Source organism: Piliocolobus tephrosceles, chromosome 12, assembly GCF_002776525.5.
Source record: "Piliocolobus tephrosceles isolate RC106 chromosome 12, ASM277652v3, whole genome shotgun sequence".
Lineage (NCBI taxonomy): Eukaryota > Metazoa > Chordata > Mammalia > Primates > Cercopithecidae > Piliocolobus > Piliocolobus tephrosceles.
The window spans coordinates 56,717,013-56,734,524 of NC_045445.1; the positions used below are offsets into that span (position 1 = coordinate 56,717,013).

General features: G+C 34.3%; 1 protein-coding gene across 6 annotated transcripts in view; it reads right to left on the minus strand.

Annotated features, from left to right (window-relative positions):
* DIAPH2 (diaphanous related formin 2) overlaps window positions 1–17,512 on the minus strand; it is a 927,958-nt gene that overhangs the window by 456,092 nt on the left and 454,354 nt on the right. For all 6 annotated transcript variants that reach the window (XM_026452159.2, XM_026452160.2, XM_026452157.2 and 3 more), the window contains one exon: window positions 13,721–13,850. In XM_026452159.2, the coding sequence (XP_026307944.1) occupies window positions 13,721–13,850 (130 nt within the window). The remainder of the gene's footprint in view (window positions 1–13,720; window positions 13,851–17,512) is intronic.

Below are 17,512 nucleotides of genomic sequence, written 5' to 3' on the forward strand. Positions count from 1 at the left end.
AGGAAGAACTGCTGTCTAACATCATTGCTAACCATGCAAAAGTGTCAGAGACGTGCTGCTCACCGCCACATGTCAATGGTGTCAGGCCTTGAAAGATGTTACACCCATCATTACCACAAACCACTTGTTTCCTATCCATTTGATCTGTCCCATGTTTAAATTCTATCCACTTCCTGAAATCACCTGCCTGTTTTAATTCCCTTCCGAATAATTATATTTCAGTGCATGCAAATATAATCAAAATACAGTCATATACATCAGTCTTCCTTCTTTAAAAAAAAGCTGCTAGTTACAAGTAGGTAATTTGAGTGTGTTTAAGAGACTTTTATTACTAAAACGTACGGTGAGACGCACATAGTAGAGTCTCAAAGCTGCAAAAATGGTGTCTGTTTCCTTCAATGCATTTTTCATAAGGATGTCAATATTCTCAGACTTCTGACTACAAGTTATTGTAGCAAAGATTCACAAGGTAAATAATAAAAATAATAATATACATTCAAAAACATACAAATTTCAAGGTGATAAATCTTTGTATACTTCTAGGTCCTCTAAATCCCAGAACACCGTATAATATTCCACATTTTTTTTTTTTTCTTTTTTAAGATGGAGTCTTGCTCTGTCGCCCAGACTGGAGTACAGAGGTGCGATCTCAGCTCACTGCAACCTCTGCCTCCTGGATTCAAGTGATTCTCCTGCCTCAGCCTCCTGAGTAGCTGGGATTACAGGTGGGTGCCACCACACCCGGCTAATTTTTGTATTTTTCATACAGACAGGGTTTCACCATGTTGGTCAGACTGGTCTTGAACTCCTGACCTCGTGATCCACCCGCCTCGGCCTCCCGAAGTGCTGGGATTACAGGTGTGAGCCACCACACCCAGGCTATTTCATATGTTAATCTCCAAATAGCTATGTGTGGGATTTTGTGATAATCAAGAATTTATATAGAGAAGCAAATAATACCTAAGTATCTCACCTACACCACCTGTACTACTGCTGAGGATACAATATAGTTTGATATTTTTAACCTACACCAAGTTGATAGCTGAAACTTATATTTTATTGTTTTATGTGCACTTCTTCCATTACTGGTGAGGCTAAATACTTTTGGAATGTTTTTCCTACGAAAATGTTCTATCCATGTGCCATTTTCCCATTTAAAAGTTAAGAATAATTTCTACTGAATTTCTGAGTAAGCTGAGATATCAACAATTCATTTTCCTCCGAAGAACATCTATTCAGTGTGGTTTCTAATGGTAAAAGATACATGAATACGTGCACAGATTAATTTAAAGCATACACTTACTTACAGAGAATAGATAACTGAAGAAAACGGACACACTTAAACCAAGGGATACAAATGAACAATTTAGCAGCTGTAGTTCCTCATGTGAATAAAGTTAAATAAGGATGTGGTTAAGTTGATGACCACGCCCCACAAAAAGGGTGTGCAACAGAGATGATTATTCTTTGTCCTCATCATAGTGTATGTTACTATTCTGTGTGGACATGTAGAAGGAAAAATGAATTGAGTAAAACTCCAAATTCTAAAGATAGCACTTTTATATATTTAAGAGTTTACTGAAGTTTTAGAACAAAGCAGTGTTTATATGATGTGATTAGAAATTTCTAATTATAATAATTAACCTTCCCATTAAAATATAAACATTACCAAGGTTTATAACGCTTTATCAGTTTATATTAAATTTATAACTAAAATTTTCATATTTTATATCCTTTTGAATTATGTTTTTGATATTATTGTCCATGTTATAGTGGAAAGAACAAGAGATATGGAAGTAGAAAAAATATTTGCTCTTATTAATTGTGTGATCTTGTGCACTTTACTTCACTTTTCTGAGCCTCAATCTCCTTTTCTATAAAACCATGCTTAATATAATGCCTGGCACTTAGCCCTTTATAAATGGTAGTGGTTACTATAATCACTATTAGGTGTCAGCAAATGCGTAATTAAGAAACAGTACCTAGCATAAACATTACCTTCAGGTTTTCTGCTACAAATTCAAGCAGAATCTACTCCTTTAAAATGCACATAAAAGACAATATTTTTGAAGACCTGGCTTTCTACTTGTTTTAATATCATTTTTATTAGTTATTATAATAATCTTTTATATTCATTCCTTTTTTATTTTCCCCTAAACTTTTACTATCAATTACTTAGACTAATCAAATAAATACTATATGCTTTATCTTTTCTTCCATGTTTATACATGCTAAGGAAAAAGATATCCTAACAAAATAGGATACTGGAAATTTCATGATCAACCCTTAAATGGGGGACAATGACTTTTCCATGAAAGCTTAGAGATGTCATTCAAAATAACATAAGCCTTCATGATTATGTTTTTAGAGTCTTATTTTTAAAAGTGTCCAAAATGGAAAAGGGTGAAAGAATATGTAGAGAAACTAAAATTAATAAAATCATACATTATTTCAGAAAGCTTTATATTTTAACTTGTGAATTCTGACCTTCATTTTTTAAACTGGACTGAATAAACAAAATCTAATCAAAATCAACTGGAATTAATATCCTCATACTAGCTTGAATATTTATATGCAACATCTTTTTCATAAGGCATTTTCATATTGAATATCTAATTTTACTTGCATAACCGCCTTGAGGGATAAGTAGCCTAGATATTACCATTGCTATTTTTCAAATTAAGAAAATTTTTGTACAAATGAGAAAATAGGCACTGAGAGGTTATATGGCCAAACTATGTCCAAAAAAGTCACTGGTGACAAAGTTGGAACTCAAATGTGTGTGTCCTGATTCTCATCCCTGGACATATTATTTCTAGTGAATACGTCTTTCAGATACAACTATACCAGAATCCTTTGCCACAGAACTACCAGTTTCCAGTAGAAGTTAGGGTTTTCTCCTCACTACTTCAATGAATCTTAAAATTAAAATGCCACTGCTGTTGTTTGAATGTGTCTCCCAAAGTTCATGTGTTGGAAAACTAATCCCTAGTGTGGAGGTATTGAGAAACATGGCCTTTAAGAGGTGATTATGTCATGAGCGTTCTGCCCTCATAAATGGATTAATATGTTTATCACAGGAGTGCATTTGTTACCACAGGATTAGATTTGTTATAAAAGTGAGTTGTACTCTCTCTTGCTTCTCTCTCATGCATGTTCATTGACCCTTCACCCCTCCACCCTTCCACCATGGGATGACACAGCAAGAAGGCACTTGCTAGGTACTAGCACCTTGATATTGGACTTCCCACCCTCCAGAACTCGAAGACATAAATTTCTTTTCCTTAGAAATTACCTAATCTGTGGTATTTTATTATGGCAATGCAAAACTGGCTAAGACTGCCACCTCCCTTCTGATCGTTTTACATGAAAATACTGTTAAGGAGTTTGAGTCATATAACTTTGGCACAAGGAAATGTTATATTTGCTAAATTTGTCTCCTCAACTTGCAGAATACAAATTTCAGCAAAAGATGCCAGTTAATTTCAAGAAATCACAACAGCAACGGTACTGCCCATGACTTGGTTGTGTTCAAGTTACACTCAAAACGTGTAAAAAGTGGGAAATGGGTGTGTTGCTCAGATAGCTCTGACACTGTTTGGTAACCTCCCCAATCCCTAAGCCCTACATCTCTTAAGGAGGCTTATCCCTATTGATGAATATATCAGAGGGCTTGGTGGTGATGAAAACTACAATAATGGTAACCAAGTTGACTCCTGGATTCCACCTATTTCCATAGTGGTACAAGGGAGTCTCCATTCAGGGCATGATCCAGATTTTCTTATGATTCTGCTGCAGCAGCAGAAAGCTAGTTCTTTCTTCATTTGTCTTTCTTCCCTCTTCCCTTACTCTCACATCTCCCCCGTTGACAATGCTACTCAATATCAGTGCTTTAACCTCTTGTATCAAGTATGTCCCTGTGTTTTACTTCAGGAGTCAATCAAATTAGAACATTTGAAATATGAAGATTCACTTTTTTAACTAACAACTTGAATCCACAATGAGCTAAAGCTGACTAATATTCCCATATATTCTTTTTACTGACATTGAAGCAAAGATAAACTAATAAAGATGACAGCAGTGACAGGTTATTGGTGAATATTTTAGCTCAGTATGTGCCAAGGATTCAATGACATATAAGACAGCATAATATTGACAAGTATTATATAGATTACCATGATCTTCATATGGTACGTACTGTGGTTGGTGGCTCTTTCTCTTTCTTCTTTTTAAAAATGAAGTACACCCATCCACTCTTAGACTAAAAAAAGGTGTTTGGATAAAATCTTTAGGAGACATACAACTTCCTAACAATAATTATTTAGAATAACATCAGATCAACTCTGATAGCAGCTGCCTATTTACACTTACACAATCAATGCATGTGATCACTATAACTAAGCATGGGTAAAAGCAAGAGGACCTTCTGAATTAAAATGTAGTACCATCCTCGCTATTCATATTACACACATTAAAAATTTGAAAGACTGGCTTCTAAAAACCACTTTGTTGAAGTGAAACATTTATTAAGAAAAGTGCATATAAGTGGCCAGTTGAATGAATCTGCAGAAACTAAACACACCCATGTAACTAGCGTCAAGATTAAGAAACAGAACATGACCAACACCCCAGAAGCCTTTACATACTCCATTCCAATCATGAACCTACCCTAAGATTAACTATTATAATGATTTCTAACATCATAGATTACTTTTGCCCTAAACAATCACTTCTAAAGAATATGTTTTTGAAGACCTGGTTTTCTACTTGTTTAATGGGTAAGAAGTTGAAATGAAATATCTGCAAATATATTTTAGTTACTCCAAGCACCCAGAAAATTTCACTGTAGGGTTGAATAAAGAAAGAAACAAGGATTAGGTTGATGTTTAATAAGCACTCACTGAGCTGAATTTACTATGCCAACACTGTGTTATAGATTTTGTCTGTAACACTGTGACACAGATTTTTGTCCTGAAAAAGCAGACTAATGATATCATACATAATTGAGAAATCATCATGCCAGTATGCAGCCATAAATACAGAAACCTTTATACTGTAGTGCAAGAGAGTACAGGATCAGCTAAAAGGTTCAAAGTATTGTGGAGGAAACTGGGAAACCGGTGAAAGGTAGGATAGTTGGGGAAGCTTTTTATAGAGTGGTGGAATTTAAAGTGAGCCTTTAAAAACATACATGAGGCTCAAAAGGACAGAGACAAGGAGGAGGCTTTTCAGATTGGAAAAGGCACAGAAGCCTGGGCCCTGAGACAAGGAGGATAAGACAGATGAGCTATGTATACAGTTCCCTATCAAAAATAGATTTTGAGATGCAAAAGCAAATACCTATATATGTCTATAAAATCATTGATTTGTGTTGAAAGAATTCACTCAAATCCAAACAGCCATGATCTCTGCCTCCTTTCACTGCTACCCGAAGATATTAATGTTTTCACCCACTAGTTTTCTCTAGAAATGGAAATGAATTATGAAATGTTTATATGTTATGCATTGAAAACATTGTTTGGCAATGACTAGATTACTGAACAGCAAGAAGAAAACATGACTTTCTTTCCTAAGTCCTTTCGACATTTCACATTAAAAATACATTTGCCTGAGCTTATTCATCTTCCTTAACTGATGAATAAGCTCTAGAGATCTGCTGTACAACATTGTAACTATAGTCAATAATAATGTAATATACACTTAAAAATTTAACAGGGTAGATCTCATGTTAAGTGTTCTTACCAAAAATAAAAATAATAATAAGAAATATTTCTGTGACTGTTTTGGACCTCTTATTTTTTTCTCTTATTTTAAAGACACTCATTTGTTTAGAAAAATTAGGAGTGACTTGGTGAGAGTGAGGAAGAAAGAAGTCTTACAAACTGGAAAATTTATGTAGATAAATACGTATTTGATTCCCCGACATTTAATAATGTTCCCTTGAATTTTATAACATATTTATGGTGCTGCTATTGATAGAGTACAATTCGGTCAGCAAAAATTGTTTAAGTTACTTGAAATCCTATATATGAAAAAAATCCAAAGAAAGCTGAACAAACAAGTTAACATTTTTATTAAAACAATGTAGTAATATGTATACTCAGTTTTACTCAGGCTGCTAAGATTTAAGTAAGTCAATTCTACTGACATTTTGTCACACTGGTATATTATCATTTTGTGCTTCTAAAAAGTTAGATTATAACTCAAAAGTTTAAATCTGTTAGGAAACCTTAGTTGAATACTTTCTTGCATCTTAGGTCCTATAAGTCCCTATAAGTAAAAGTTAAATGCTCTAAAAACAGGATTTTACTCCACAGTTTTTGTTTAATAGATTATTTAAAAATCCCAAAGATTTTTCAGTGAAACTAATAGTAGACAATATGAAAATACTCTTTCAGGTATTAAAGCATAGTTGTTTCAGCAGTTAGTTACATTTTACATTGAGGCAGTCACTCCCATTAGGTCCTATGACTTGGTCCTTACTGTTCACCATAAACCTTTGTGGTTTGGTGGCATCCATAAGTTTAGGTCCTTTCTATTATTAAATCAGTTGTTTCCAATTTCACCATTTCCCTTGAAGAAGTAAAGTGTGGACTGGGAAATATTGTTAAATACTGGTGTCCTCCTTATTCTAATTTACCTTGTTTCTCCTCTCGAATTTACAGTGAACAGTAATTTTCAGACTGTTACTCTCTATTTGTCAACTTTCCACAATGTCTTATTTTGAAATATGCCTGCTGTACTAAAATGATATGCAATTAACTCAATTTAATAAGTACTTATTGAGCAACTTCTATCTCCCTTCCAAGAACTGACCAGGCAGGACCCTGTTTAGCTTCCAATATCAGGTGCATTCAGGTTGGTATGGCCATAGATTGAGCCCCTCTGACTGAGGTGCTATGATAGCACCGAGACTGTAAGGGCAAATAGAACACAGTCGTTGTCACTAAGAAACTCAATAGGAGGTACAGACAGAAGCAAATAATTACATAAAAAGTACAAATGTGGTATGTGCTCTATTACCAATAAGGCTAAAGGGCTGCTGTGACACAGAGAAAGGAGTGGTTAATTCTGTCAAAATGGAGCTAGAGAGATTATGGACAACATCAGAGAAAGTAGCATTTATACTTCCAGTAAGTTTTTTATGTGGTCAGCATTGACTTTCTATATGTTTTCCAGTATGTGAGCATGAGTCTTTGTTGCATATTTTTGACCACAAAGGAAGTAAAAAAGTGGATGAAATATATGTAATAACTCTAGACAAGGTCTCCAAATGTACATGGACTCTACCGCCCAGCTATGTGATCGTGGAAAGTCCTTCATCATTCTGCATCTCAGTTTCTTCAACTGCAAAATAGCTTTGGATGGAATGTCACCTTGGGTCCCTTTTAGCAGGCACCAGATAATCTCTAAAGCTTCAATCAGCTGTGGAGATTCTGAAAATGTTTTGTCTTTTATGTTTCTTCCCCCCAAACTTTTTAACTTTGCTATTATTTTACTTTTTTCTTTTATATAAAAAAGGAAATACTACTATGGAATAAATCCATGGCCTTTCCCCTGTAACACTGCCTTTAAGCAGAACTTTCATTGTTATTAATCCCGTGAAGAAGTCAGAGTGGATAAACAGCTAATCGATAACTAACGTGACATGGAAACATGGCAGATATCAAAAGGTATAGTTGATTGTTAAAATTATAATAATTTATTTAACTCATAAAAAAGTTAACACTGTTCAGAGGAAACTTAACTAGCTTTTATCTTGTAGGGTGGCACCAATTTAACTGAAGTGAAACCCATTTTGGATTTATGCAAACCTCAGGATAAATAATACCTTCAAAGACATTAATATAATTTCCTCCTTTTGAATGGAATAGTTTTAATTGAACTTTACTGTTTGGTTTAATACCTGGAGTCGACCTATAAAACAGGAGTACTTTTAAATCAAACAGTAAAAAAATCCTCAAAGCTGAAAATTAAAGTGATAGCCACAGGGGGAAAAAAAGACTTATCAAATATGTCTAGTAAACCAACAATGTTTAATACAATATATATCTATTAGACATAAGTTTACATATGTATATATAGATACATATCTAGAAACTTTAAAATTAATCATTGGGGAAAAAATAATTGTCGTTCACCAAAAAAAATATATGTATATATATATATTCAATGTTTTAAAGGCATCAGAGTCTTTGTAACAACCATTTTCTTTCTCTAAAGACTAATTGGTATGCCAATCTTGAATGAATTGACCCACAGATTTATAATTTAACCAAGAATAAAATGACAAGAGCAATGTTATTTTATTAACTTTACTGGTAATGAAGTTACATTATACAATTTGCTTCTGAACTTCATAAGGCCTATGAGAATGTTTAAAAGGAAGTGATATATTCTCTTCCCTCACCTTGCCTACTTTCCTCCCTTTTCCCTGCAACAGTCACTAACTAACTAATAATAAACTAAATAAATAAATAAGTAAACTTAACCCAAAACAAAACTGCTCTCTAATTCTTCAGGCAATGCTTCATAAACTTTTCCCACCAAAGTACCCCTAATGGAAGAGAAGACTGAAAATACTCCCGTAGGCATCTGCTACAAGTGGGAAATTTCTTTGAAGTCATCTGCTTTATTTTAAAAATTAATGTGGATTTTGAATTCTACTCCATAATATATATCTGTTTTAATGTAAAAATGATGTGTTCTTTCCCCAATATCTTTGAGCTACAGAGGTCTAGAAAAATATGCCAAGTTTATACCATAGTTTTGCACCTTTCAAGAAGCACACAATTTTAGCAGCTTAGCTTTACAAGGAATAAACGTAATTATGATATGCTTTTTTCCATGGAGCCCACATACTTCTTTCTTTTTGTTTGCCTTTCACATCAATGTGATTTTTTTCCCTTTTGCCAATAATGTTGATGCCTGTAATTGTAGTACTGAAGTAAAATAAATTTGGTATTTGCTATACCACACAGAAAAGATCTAACTCTATCAAAGTAGGTATGTGTGTTCTAGTAACACAACAATATGGAAAAAGATATTGGTAGTAATCAAGTTGTTCTTTTAATATTAGCTATATAATTCATTAACTGAATTAGTTTTTTTTTGTTTGTTTGTTTGTTTTGTTTTTTTTTTTTGAGACGGAGTCTCACTGTGTCGCCCAGGCTGGAGTGCAGTGGCCGGATCTCAGCTCACTGCAAGCTCCGCCTCCCGGGTTTACGCCATTCTCCTGCCTCAGCCTCCCGAGTAGCTGGGACTACAGGCGCCCGCCACCTCGCCCGGCTAGTTTTTTGTGTTTTTTTAGTAGAGATGGGGTTTCACCGTGTTAGCCAGGATGGTCTCAATCTCCTGACCTCGTGATCCACCCGTCTCGGCCTCCCAAAGTGCTGGGATTACAGGCTTGAGCCACCGCGCCCGGCTAGTTTTTTGTTATCTGTATCACTCCAATTTTTTTTTAAAAAAAGGCTCTTTTGTTTTTGTTTTTGAAGAGAAGGGGATCACTTTACAAGGAGACAGTCCATCATCAAATAAAATGAATTATATAGTGTTGACTTATTTTTGTTTTTTGCCATGTTATACACAGTCCTGAATGTGATAGAAAGTGATTCAAACAGGGCTGAAATGTACATTAAGTAAACAAGACAAGTTAGACTCAAATACCAAGGAAAAGTATTTAAATATGAATAAGAGGTAATTGGCTTGACCTTTTACAATGCTTTGTTTCTTCCTGCAGACGAAATACAAAAAGTATTTTCTCCTAAGGCTTTAGTAAAAAAAAAGGAAATAGATTCTGAACAGAGATTTGACAAATGACAGTCAGTTGTCTTAGAGTACAGGGCAGGTGAAATTTCCAGGCAGGGGATGCAGTATGAAATCGTACACAGAGACAGGATTATTATAAATAAAAATGGCTCAAGAGACTGTATGTCTGGGTATACTGAAATGAGAACTAGGAGGAAATGAAAGAGGAATGCAAGCAGGCAGAATGTGCTTAAGATCTTTTTGAGTTGAGAATTCTCAGTCTGAATTTCATAGGGAAAGAAAAATAACTAGTCAAAATAATTTGAGAATAGGGATTGCTATTGCCCAAACAGTGAGATAGGAAGAGGATTTTTGGCAACAGTCTTTTGAATACACTGGCAGGAAGAATGCACAAAATCAGGAAAAATCAAAATAGAGCAGAGAGATTTTGCTCTTAAAATGGATTGGAAAAAGGAAGTTGGTGATATTACAAAAAATAAAACTGAAAACTAAAATAAAGAAAAAATATATGAAAGGATTTACCAAAAGCCCAGGAATGGGAAACAAACAAATAGAATTGAATACAATACATACTTACTGAGACTGGAGGAACTATAAGATATCTTTATGATTGTTCCCTTCTAATAAGAAAAAAGAAACAACTATAATATCCTTAGTGGTATATCAATACCACCACCACTACTACTACTACTACTACTACTACTACTAAAGATAATGGTCCAGGAACAGCTGCATACTTACTAAGTGCCAAGCATATACTGTAAACTATACCATTTTACTGGATGCAATGCCTATGTTAACTAATTCAATCTCACTGTAATTATTCTCATTTTACAGATGAGTAAACAAAATTTTAGAAGTTAAAATTATTTGCTCAAGTTACAGAACTAATAGGTAGTAGAGCTAGGATTAGAAAGTTATAGTGTCAGGCCTGGCGTGGTGGCTCACACCTGTAATCCCACCACTTTGGGAGGCCGAGGTGGGTGGATCACAAGGTCAGGAGTTGAAGAGTTGAAGAACAGCCTGGCCAACATGGTGAAACCCCGTCTCTACAGAAAAGTTCAAAAATTAGCTGAGCATGGTGGCATGTGCCTGTAATCCCAGCTACTTGGGAGGCTGAGGCAGGAGAATTGCTTGAGCCCAGGAGGAGGAGGTTGCAGTGAGCTGAGATCGTGCCACTGTACTCCAGCCTGGGTGAAAGAGCAAGACTTTGTCTCAAAAAAAAAAAAGCTGGGATTACAGGCACATAAGAAAGTAAGAAAGAAAGAAAGAAAGAAAGAAAGAAAGAAAGAAAGAAAGAAAGAAAAAAAGAAAGAAAGAAAGAAATTTATAGTGTCTAACTCAACAGGCTGGGCTCTACAATCTACTTTTGTCAGTAGCAGTAGTGGCTAAAGTGTACAATATTACTGAATGCCTCGCTACATAACTATATAAAACATATATGTATATATACACTATATACACATATATAGTTAAATAGCAATACTTTTTAAAAGTTTTTTATTGATACATAATATTTGTACATACTTATACTTATGGAGTACATGTGATATATTGCTACATGCATAGAAAGTGTAATGACTAACTTGGGGTGTTTAGGATATCCACCACCTTGAACATTTATCATTTCTTTGTGTTGGGAATATTTCAAATCTTCTCTTCTAGCTATGTTGAAATATACAATATATCATTCCTACCTACATTCAATCTATTCTGCTATCAAATATTAGGGCATACTATTTCTTTAATTTTTTTTAAGAGACAGGGTCTTGTTCTGTCGCCCAGGCTAGAGTGCAGTGGTGTGATCACAGCTTACTGTAGCCTCCTGGGCTCAAGAAATGCTCTTGCCTCAGCCTCCGCAAGTAGCATGAAACTAGCTAATTTTTCAAATTTTTTGATGGGGGTGGTCTCACTATGCTGCCCAGGCTGGTCTCAAACTCCTGGCCTCAAGTGTTCTTCCCACCTCAGCCTCCCAACTAGCTGAAATTACAGGTGTGAGCCATTGCACCAGGCCAGAACTTATTCCTTCCACCTAACTGTATGTTTGTACACATTAAGCAACCACTCTTCATCCCCCTACCCGTCACCTTTCTCAGCCTGTGGTAACCACCAATCTACTCTCTATCTCTATGAGACCAACCTTCTTAGCTCCTGCAATATGAGTAAGAACATGCAATATCTGTCTATCTGTGCCTGGCTTATTTCACTTAATTACCTCCAGTTCCATCCATGTTACTTCAAATAAGAGAATTTATTTCTTTTTTACAGATGAATAGCATTCCATTGTGTATATATACCACATTTTCTTTATCCATTAATCCACTGATAGACATCTAGGCTGATTTCATATCTTACCTATTGTGAACAGTGTTGCAATAAACATGGGGTACAGGTATCCCTTTGATATACTGATTTCTTTTTCTTTGGATAAATGCCTAGTAGTAGAACTGCTGGATCACATGTAAATACTTATGGTTATATATAACATATATATAACTGCTGATTGAGGTATATATAAATACCTGTTGATTGAGTGTGTGGTATATATTTATTTATGTATAGTAAATACATTATATATAAATACATATATTTTCATGTGTAGCACTGTGTGGCTATATATAGATATATTATTGATATCTACTTCTTTCCAAAATGTAAAAATTCATTATACATATTGAACAAAGAAAATTTAGAAAAAAAAAAATTCTGGTAGAAGGCAATCAAAAAGTATTAATAGAAACAAAATGAGCTAATTTAAGAACTGGTCTTTTTTGTGCTATATATATATTTCAAATTACAATACAAATGTTTAAAATGTTATTATTCCACATTAGCTACCTGTTAGTAAATATGCTTCTAGTCAGGAAGCTGTATTTTTAAATCCAAAGATAAATTCTTTAGAAGCGCTCTTACCAGAAAGTTGCCATTACAGTTATAATTTGTGTAATTTTCCATCATACTATACAATTTTTTGAAAACAATGAAAGAAAATAAATAGTACAATATAATCACAGTTTGTCTTCTTGTATTATTTTGCTCCTTGGACCACAAACTGACACAAACTCGGTAAAATTAAAGAAATATGTTGAGGATTTGATTGACAATACCCGACCGGCTGAGATGACCAATGCCCAATGATATTCAAAGAATATTCTGGGTTTTATAGATTCACTATTTTTAACTTAAAAGGAAACTAACAGGTTTATATGGTTTGTAATAAACTTGAGCAACATATATGAAGTCCTTACCAAAAGTCCTCAGAGTTACAGAATGAAATTACTTCAGTGCAATTTCAAGTATAAGATTTATGGTGTACTTCTCTTATCTAAGAGGGAAAATGCACTTCTTCATGCACATAATCTCACCTTCAGCAAATGTTTCCTTGATCTTCTTTTCTTTCACTTTTCAACCTCTTGCAAAAATAGATAATACTTACTATTATCTACCCATTCAAAAGTCCTTTCCTCCTCATCTCAACTACAGGACATTATCTTTTCCTGCAGCATTTCTCACATGCATCCTTATTTTATAACACATTTGTGTGTATGTATATGTACATACATTTTTCTCATTTACCATATTTTTAACCACACTCAACCCAAAACTCTCACAATCATTGTCATATAACCAAGAGGCCTATAGTACGGTTCCTTTGCCAACAATATCCACTTAAATGTTTATCAAATGAAAGTACAAACATGTTATCTGATCAGAGAAATGAAAGCTTTAATAACGTAGCAGTGGTAAAAAAAAAAAAATGATGTAAGACAAAATAGGTTATTAAAATGTAGTATGCTGTCAAATATAAGCTAATGGAAACTATTTTCCAGCTTTTCTTATATCAGTAAACAAGCAAAAAATACTTTTATGAATAATGTTTACAGATTCTTTAATCTTTCCATTTAAACCACATAGGCAAGAAATAATCTCAAAGCAGTTATAAATCAATTACCTTTGCTTGCACTTTCTACATGTTCCAGTTCTTCAGGAAATTTTAGGATATCTCGGTGATTTTCCTCACAAATGTCAGCAATAAAATGCATAAGGGTTGTTTTTTGATCCACTGATTTAGTATCTCTGATCTGGAAGAAAACAACAACACATTTTTTATTAATTTTTTAGTAAACATATACTTTTTTAAACAAGTGAAATGAATTTATTATAACCCATTTAAAATTTTTTTTAAACTTTGGGGTAGGTTCTTAATGTGGTCTAGTAGTGGTGCTCTAGATTTTAAAAGGAGCTCCATATTTTATTTTATTTATTTATTTATTTATTTATTTATTTATTTATTTTGAGAGGGAGTCTCGCTCTCGCCCAGGCTGGAGTGCAGTGGCCGGATCTCAGCTCACTACAAGCTCCGCCTCCCGGGTTTACGCCATTCTCCTGCCTCAGCCTCCCGAGTAGCTGGGACCACAGGCGCCCGCCACCTCGCCCGGCTAGTTTTTTGTATTTTTTAGTGGAGACGGGGTTTCACCGTGTTAGCCAGGATGGTCTCGATCTCCTGACCTCGTGATCCGCCTGTCTCGGCCTCCCAAAGTGCTGGGATTACAGGCTTGAGCCACCGCGCCCGGCCAGAGCTCCATATTTTAAAAGCAAGTAAGATGACCAGTAAAAGTGCCAAATTAAACCTTAATCTGTATTTTCAAAAATGTCTAAATTATTGTGGCAAAATGAACTATTCTTTTCAGGAGAGAAGAACATTCATTTAAGTATTGATAATAGCCCAGATTACCGTGTGCTTATTTTATCATCATTCTCTTCTTTGCTTTATTATAAAAATATGTTCTTAAAAGTTACATTCATTTGTGAGATTATATTTATTTCTAGCCATTGTTGATGTAAATTAATGTAAAGGAGCAAGCACATTTTATCCTCCTCTACTTGCATGGACCATCAGAAAAGAATTCTCAAGGTTGTGCTTATCCTGAGTTATTAAAAAAAAATCTCACCATACAATCCTGATAATATGAAAAATTTTATTTGCTTACATATTGTATTTCCTTTTCAGACACACAACAAAAGAGATGCCACAGTTAGAATGGTAAAAATCTTCAAAGCATACGACACACAAAAAAAGAAAATCTAGTGCTTTAATATAATTCTCATACTAGACTAAGCTGCAAATAAAATCAAGGATTTACTTAGAAACAAGGCATTAATACGGCATAAACTATCAAGTTTTCTCATTCTTTTGGATGTTTTAATTCTATAATCCTTAGATGATGGCTTTGTCCACTGATGTTCATACTGATTTGGAGTTTTTAGCTTTAAGGATTACTCTGTTTAGAATAAATGAGTATTTTTCACAAACAGGTTTATGAAAAGGCTGTACAGGATATTTAGGTAATTACAGAGTAAATTAATCCTTATTGTTTTAGTGACTAAGAAAGAAAAACATAGCATTTAATAAATCAGGCCCATACTGGATCTGTTTTGTTCTACAGGTTTTTAGCAACTATTTACATCTCAATGATGTAAACAACTTAGAAGAAACATTAGTCTCAAGGTTCCAAACAACCAAGCAGCCACAGGAGGCATAATGTTGATAGTTCAGAGGTCACAATGATTTCTTTCAAAATTTCTGGGATTACTTTATCCCACATAGGAAAAATATTTAAAATTTTACATTATCATGCTGATCCACTAAACACTTATAAGTAGTTTAAGGTAGAAATGACACAACTCAAGGATAAGCTGTAAGAACAAATAGCAACACAAACCTCAAGGGCAATTTTTCTTAAGTAAGGATAGCAGCTGTAGAGGAATCAATGGGAAGTTCACATTCCTAAAGAGAGGTCTTTACCTGGGACTACTGTGTGATATGTTTACAAAGTGCATCGTTTTTAAGAGTATGCCAGGCATTCCAAATAAAAAGGAAATTAACATTTTCTTTTTCCTTAGAAGTTCACTAACTACCTAAATCCTAAAATTCTGAAAACATTAAGTGCTTAGAAAAAATTGCAGGTACATCTTCCCAAAGGAAAGGAAATTCCTATGTATTTTATGGACTCTTTGGAGACAAAAACAGTTTTTTTTTTTTTTAAAGAACACAATTCAAAACAACAAAAACCCACCTACTTTTTTAGGACATCAAATTGTACAAGTACATTATAGTTTACAATAAAATGCACATGGCTAACACTGGAAAGGAAATAAAAAAACAGAAAAATAGTACTGTGCTCATATGTCAATTTTATGGGTGATGTTTTTTGCTTTGTCACATGTGTTAGATTGTTTTGTATTAATAAACATTTTAGTTTTTGGCATGCATACTTATAAGAGCTTAATTTTCAAAAATTGTATTTATTAATAAATATTTATTCAGTATCTGGTCCACTAACAATCTAATTTGTTACAAAATTTAGGAGAGTTAATGGTTACATTTTAAAAAGATAAATAAAGCATAACATCAGTTAAATGTATTAGTATCTTTGATGAAATAATAAAGACTTTTAGAAAGATTCTGCATGTATTTTTTTTTTTTTTTTTTGAATCAGAATATTCCCTTCAAAGCATGGGCAAACATGGCCAAATGTCTGTCTTGTCAAGTTGAGAAATATCTTAGTTGGTCTGGGAGACAAGCTGCTTAATGTATTGCAATATTTGTTGTTTTTTTTTTTTTTTTAGAAAAAACCTCACACTGAGAGACCATTTTAATAGTTCAAACGGGCAGGAAATCACAACAAATGGGTAGTCTTTTAAACTTTTCTCTATGTGTGAGAGACATTAGACCAATTATTTAAAATATATATATAATATTTAAATATAATGGAAATTTTTTTTGTTTTGTTTTTTGTTTTTTGAGACGGAGTCTCGCTCTGTCGCCCAGGCTGGAGTGCAGCGGCCGGATCTCAGCTCACTGTAAGCTCCGCCTCCCGGGTTCATGCCATTCTCCTGCCTCAGCCTCCCGAGTAGTTGGGACTACAAGCGCCCGCCACCTCGCCCGGCTAGTTTTTTTTTTTGTATTTTTTTTAGTAGAGATGGGGTTTCACCGTGTTAGCCAGGATGGTCTCGATCTCCTGACCTCGTGATCCACCCGCCTCAGCCTCCCAAAGTGCTGGGATTACAGGCTTGAGCCACCGCGCCCGGCCGGAAAATATTTTTTACTTAATGAAGCTTATTTACTTTATATTACCATGCCCTCGGTCTCTCTTACCAGGTCTGTGCCATTCACACATTAGCCATTGTATCTCTCTCAGGCCCTATTGCGTTGTTCAATGTCAGCACAGAAGGCAACTAAGAACATCAATTCCACCGGTTAAAGACATTTATCCAATAATTTGCTCTTCTAAGTGTACTAGTTGGATATATACATCTCTTGGGGTAGAACAATCTGAGTATGTACAAGTCATTTTCAAAGTGTTTGAGTTAGTTTACTAAGAAATAGAATTGAAGAATTGATTTCCATTTGATAGCTATTTAATATGAAATCATGTTAAAATTTTACATTAACATGAAATATCCAATTAATAGTTGCCTAGATTGCCTAAGTCTTAGTGGTGGTTATACTGTATGCATTTCAAGGTTTCCTCTAGCCAGAAGCAAAGTGCCTTTTTGCATCCTTGTATGTGTTTTTCCTCTCTCCAGCCATGACAGGCAGGGAAAGACACATATATGACTTATTTTTATAAGATGCAAAAAAGATGAACAAAATGGCCACTCTACAATCTTCTTTTATATATCTTCAAACAATAAAAACACAAAACAGCAGTTCTAGAAATGGGAAATATTTGAAAAAGCT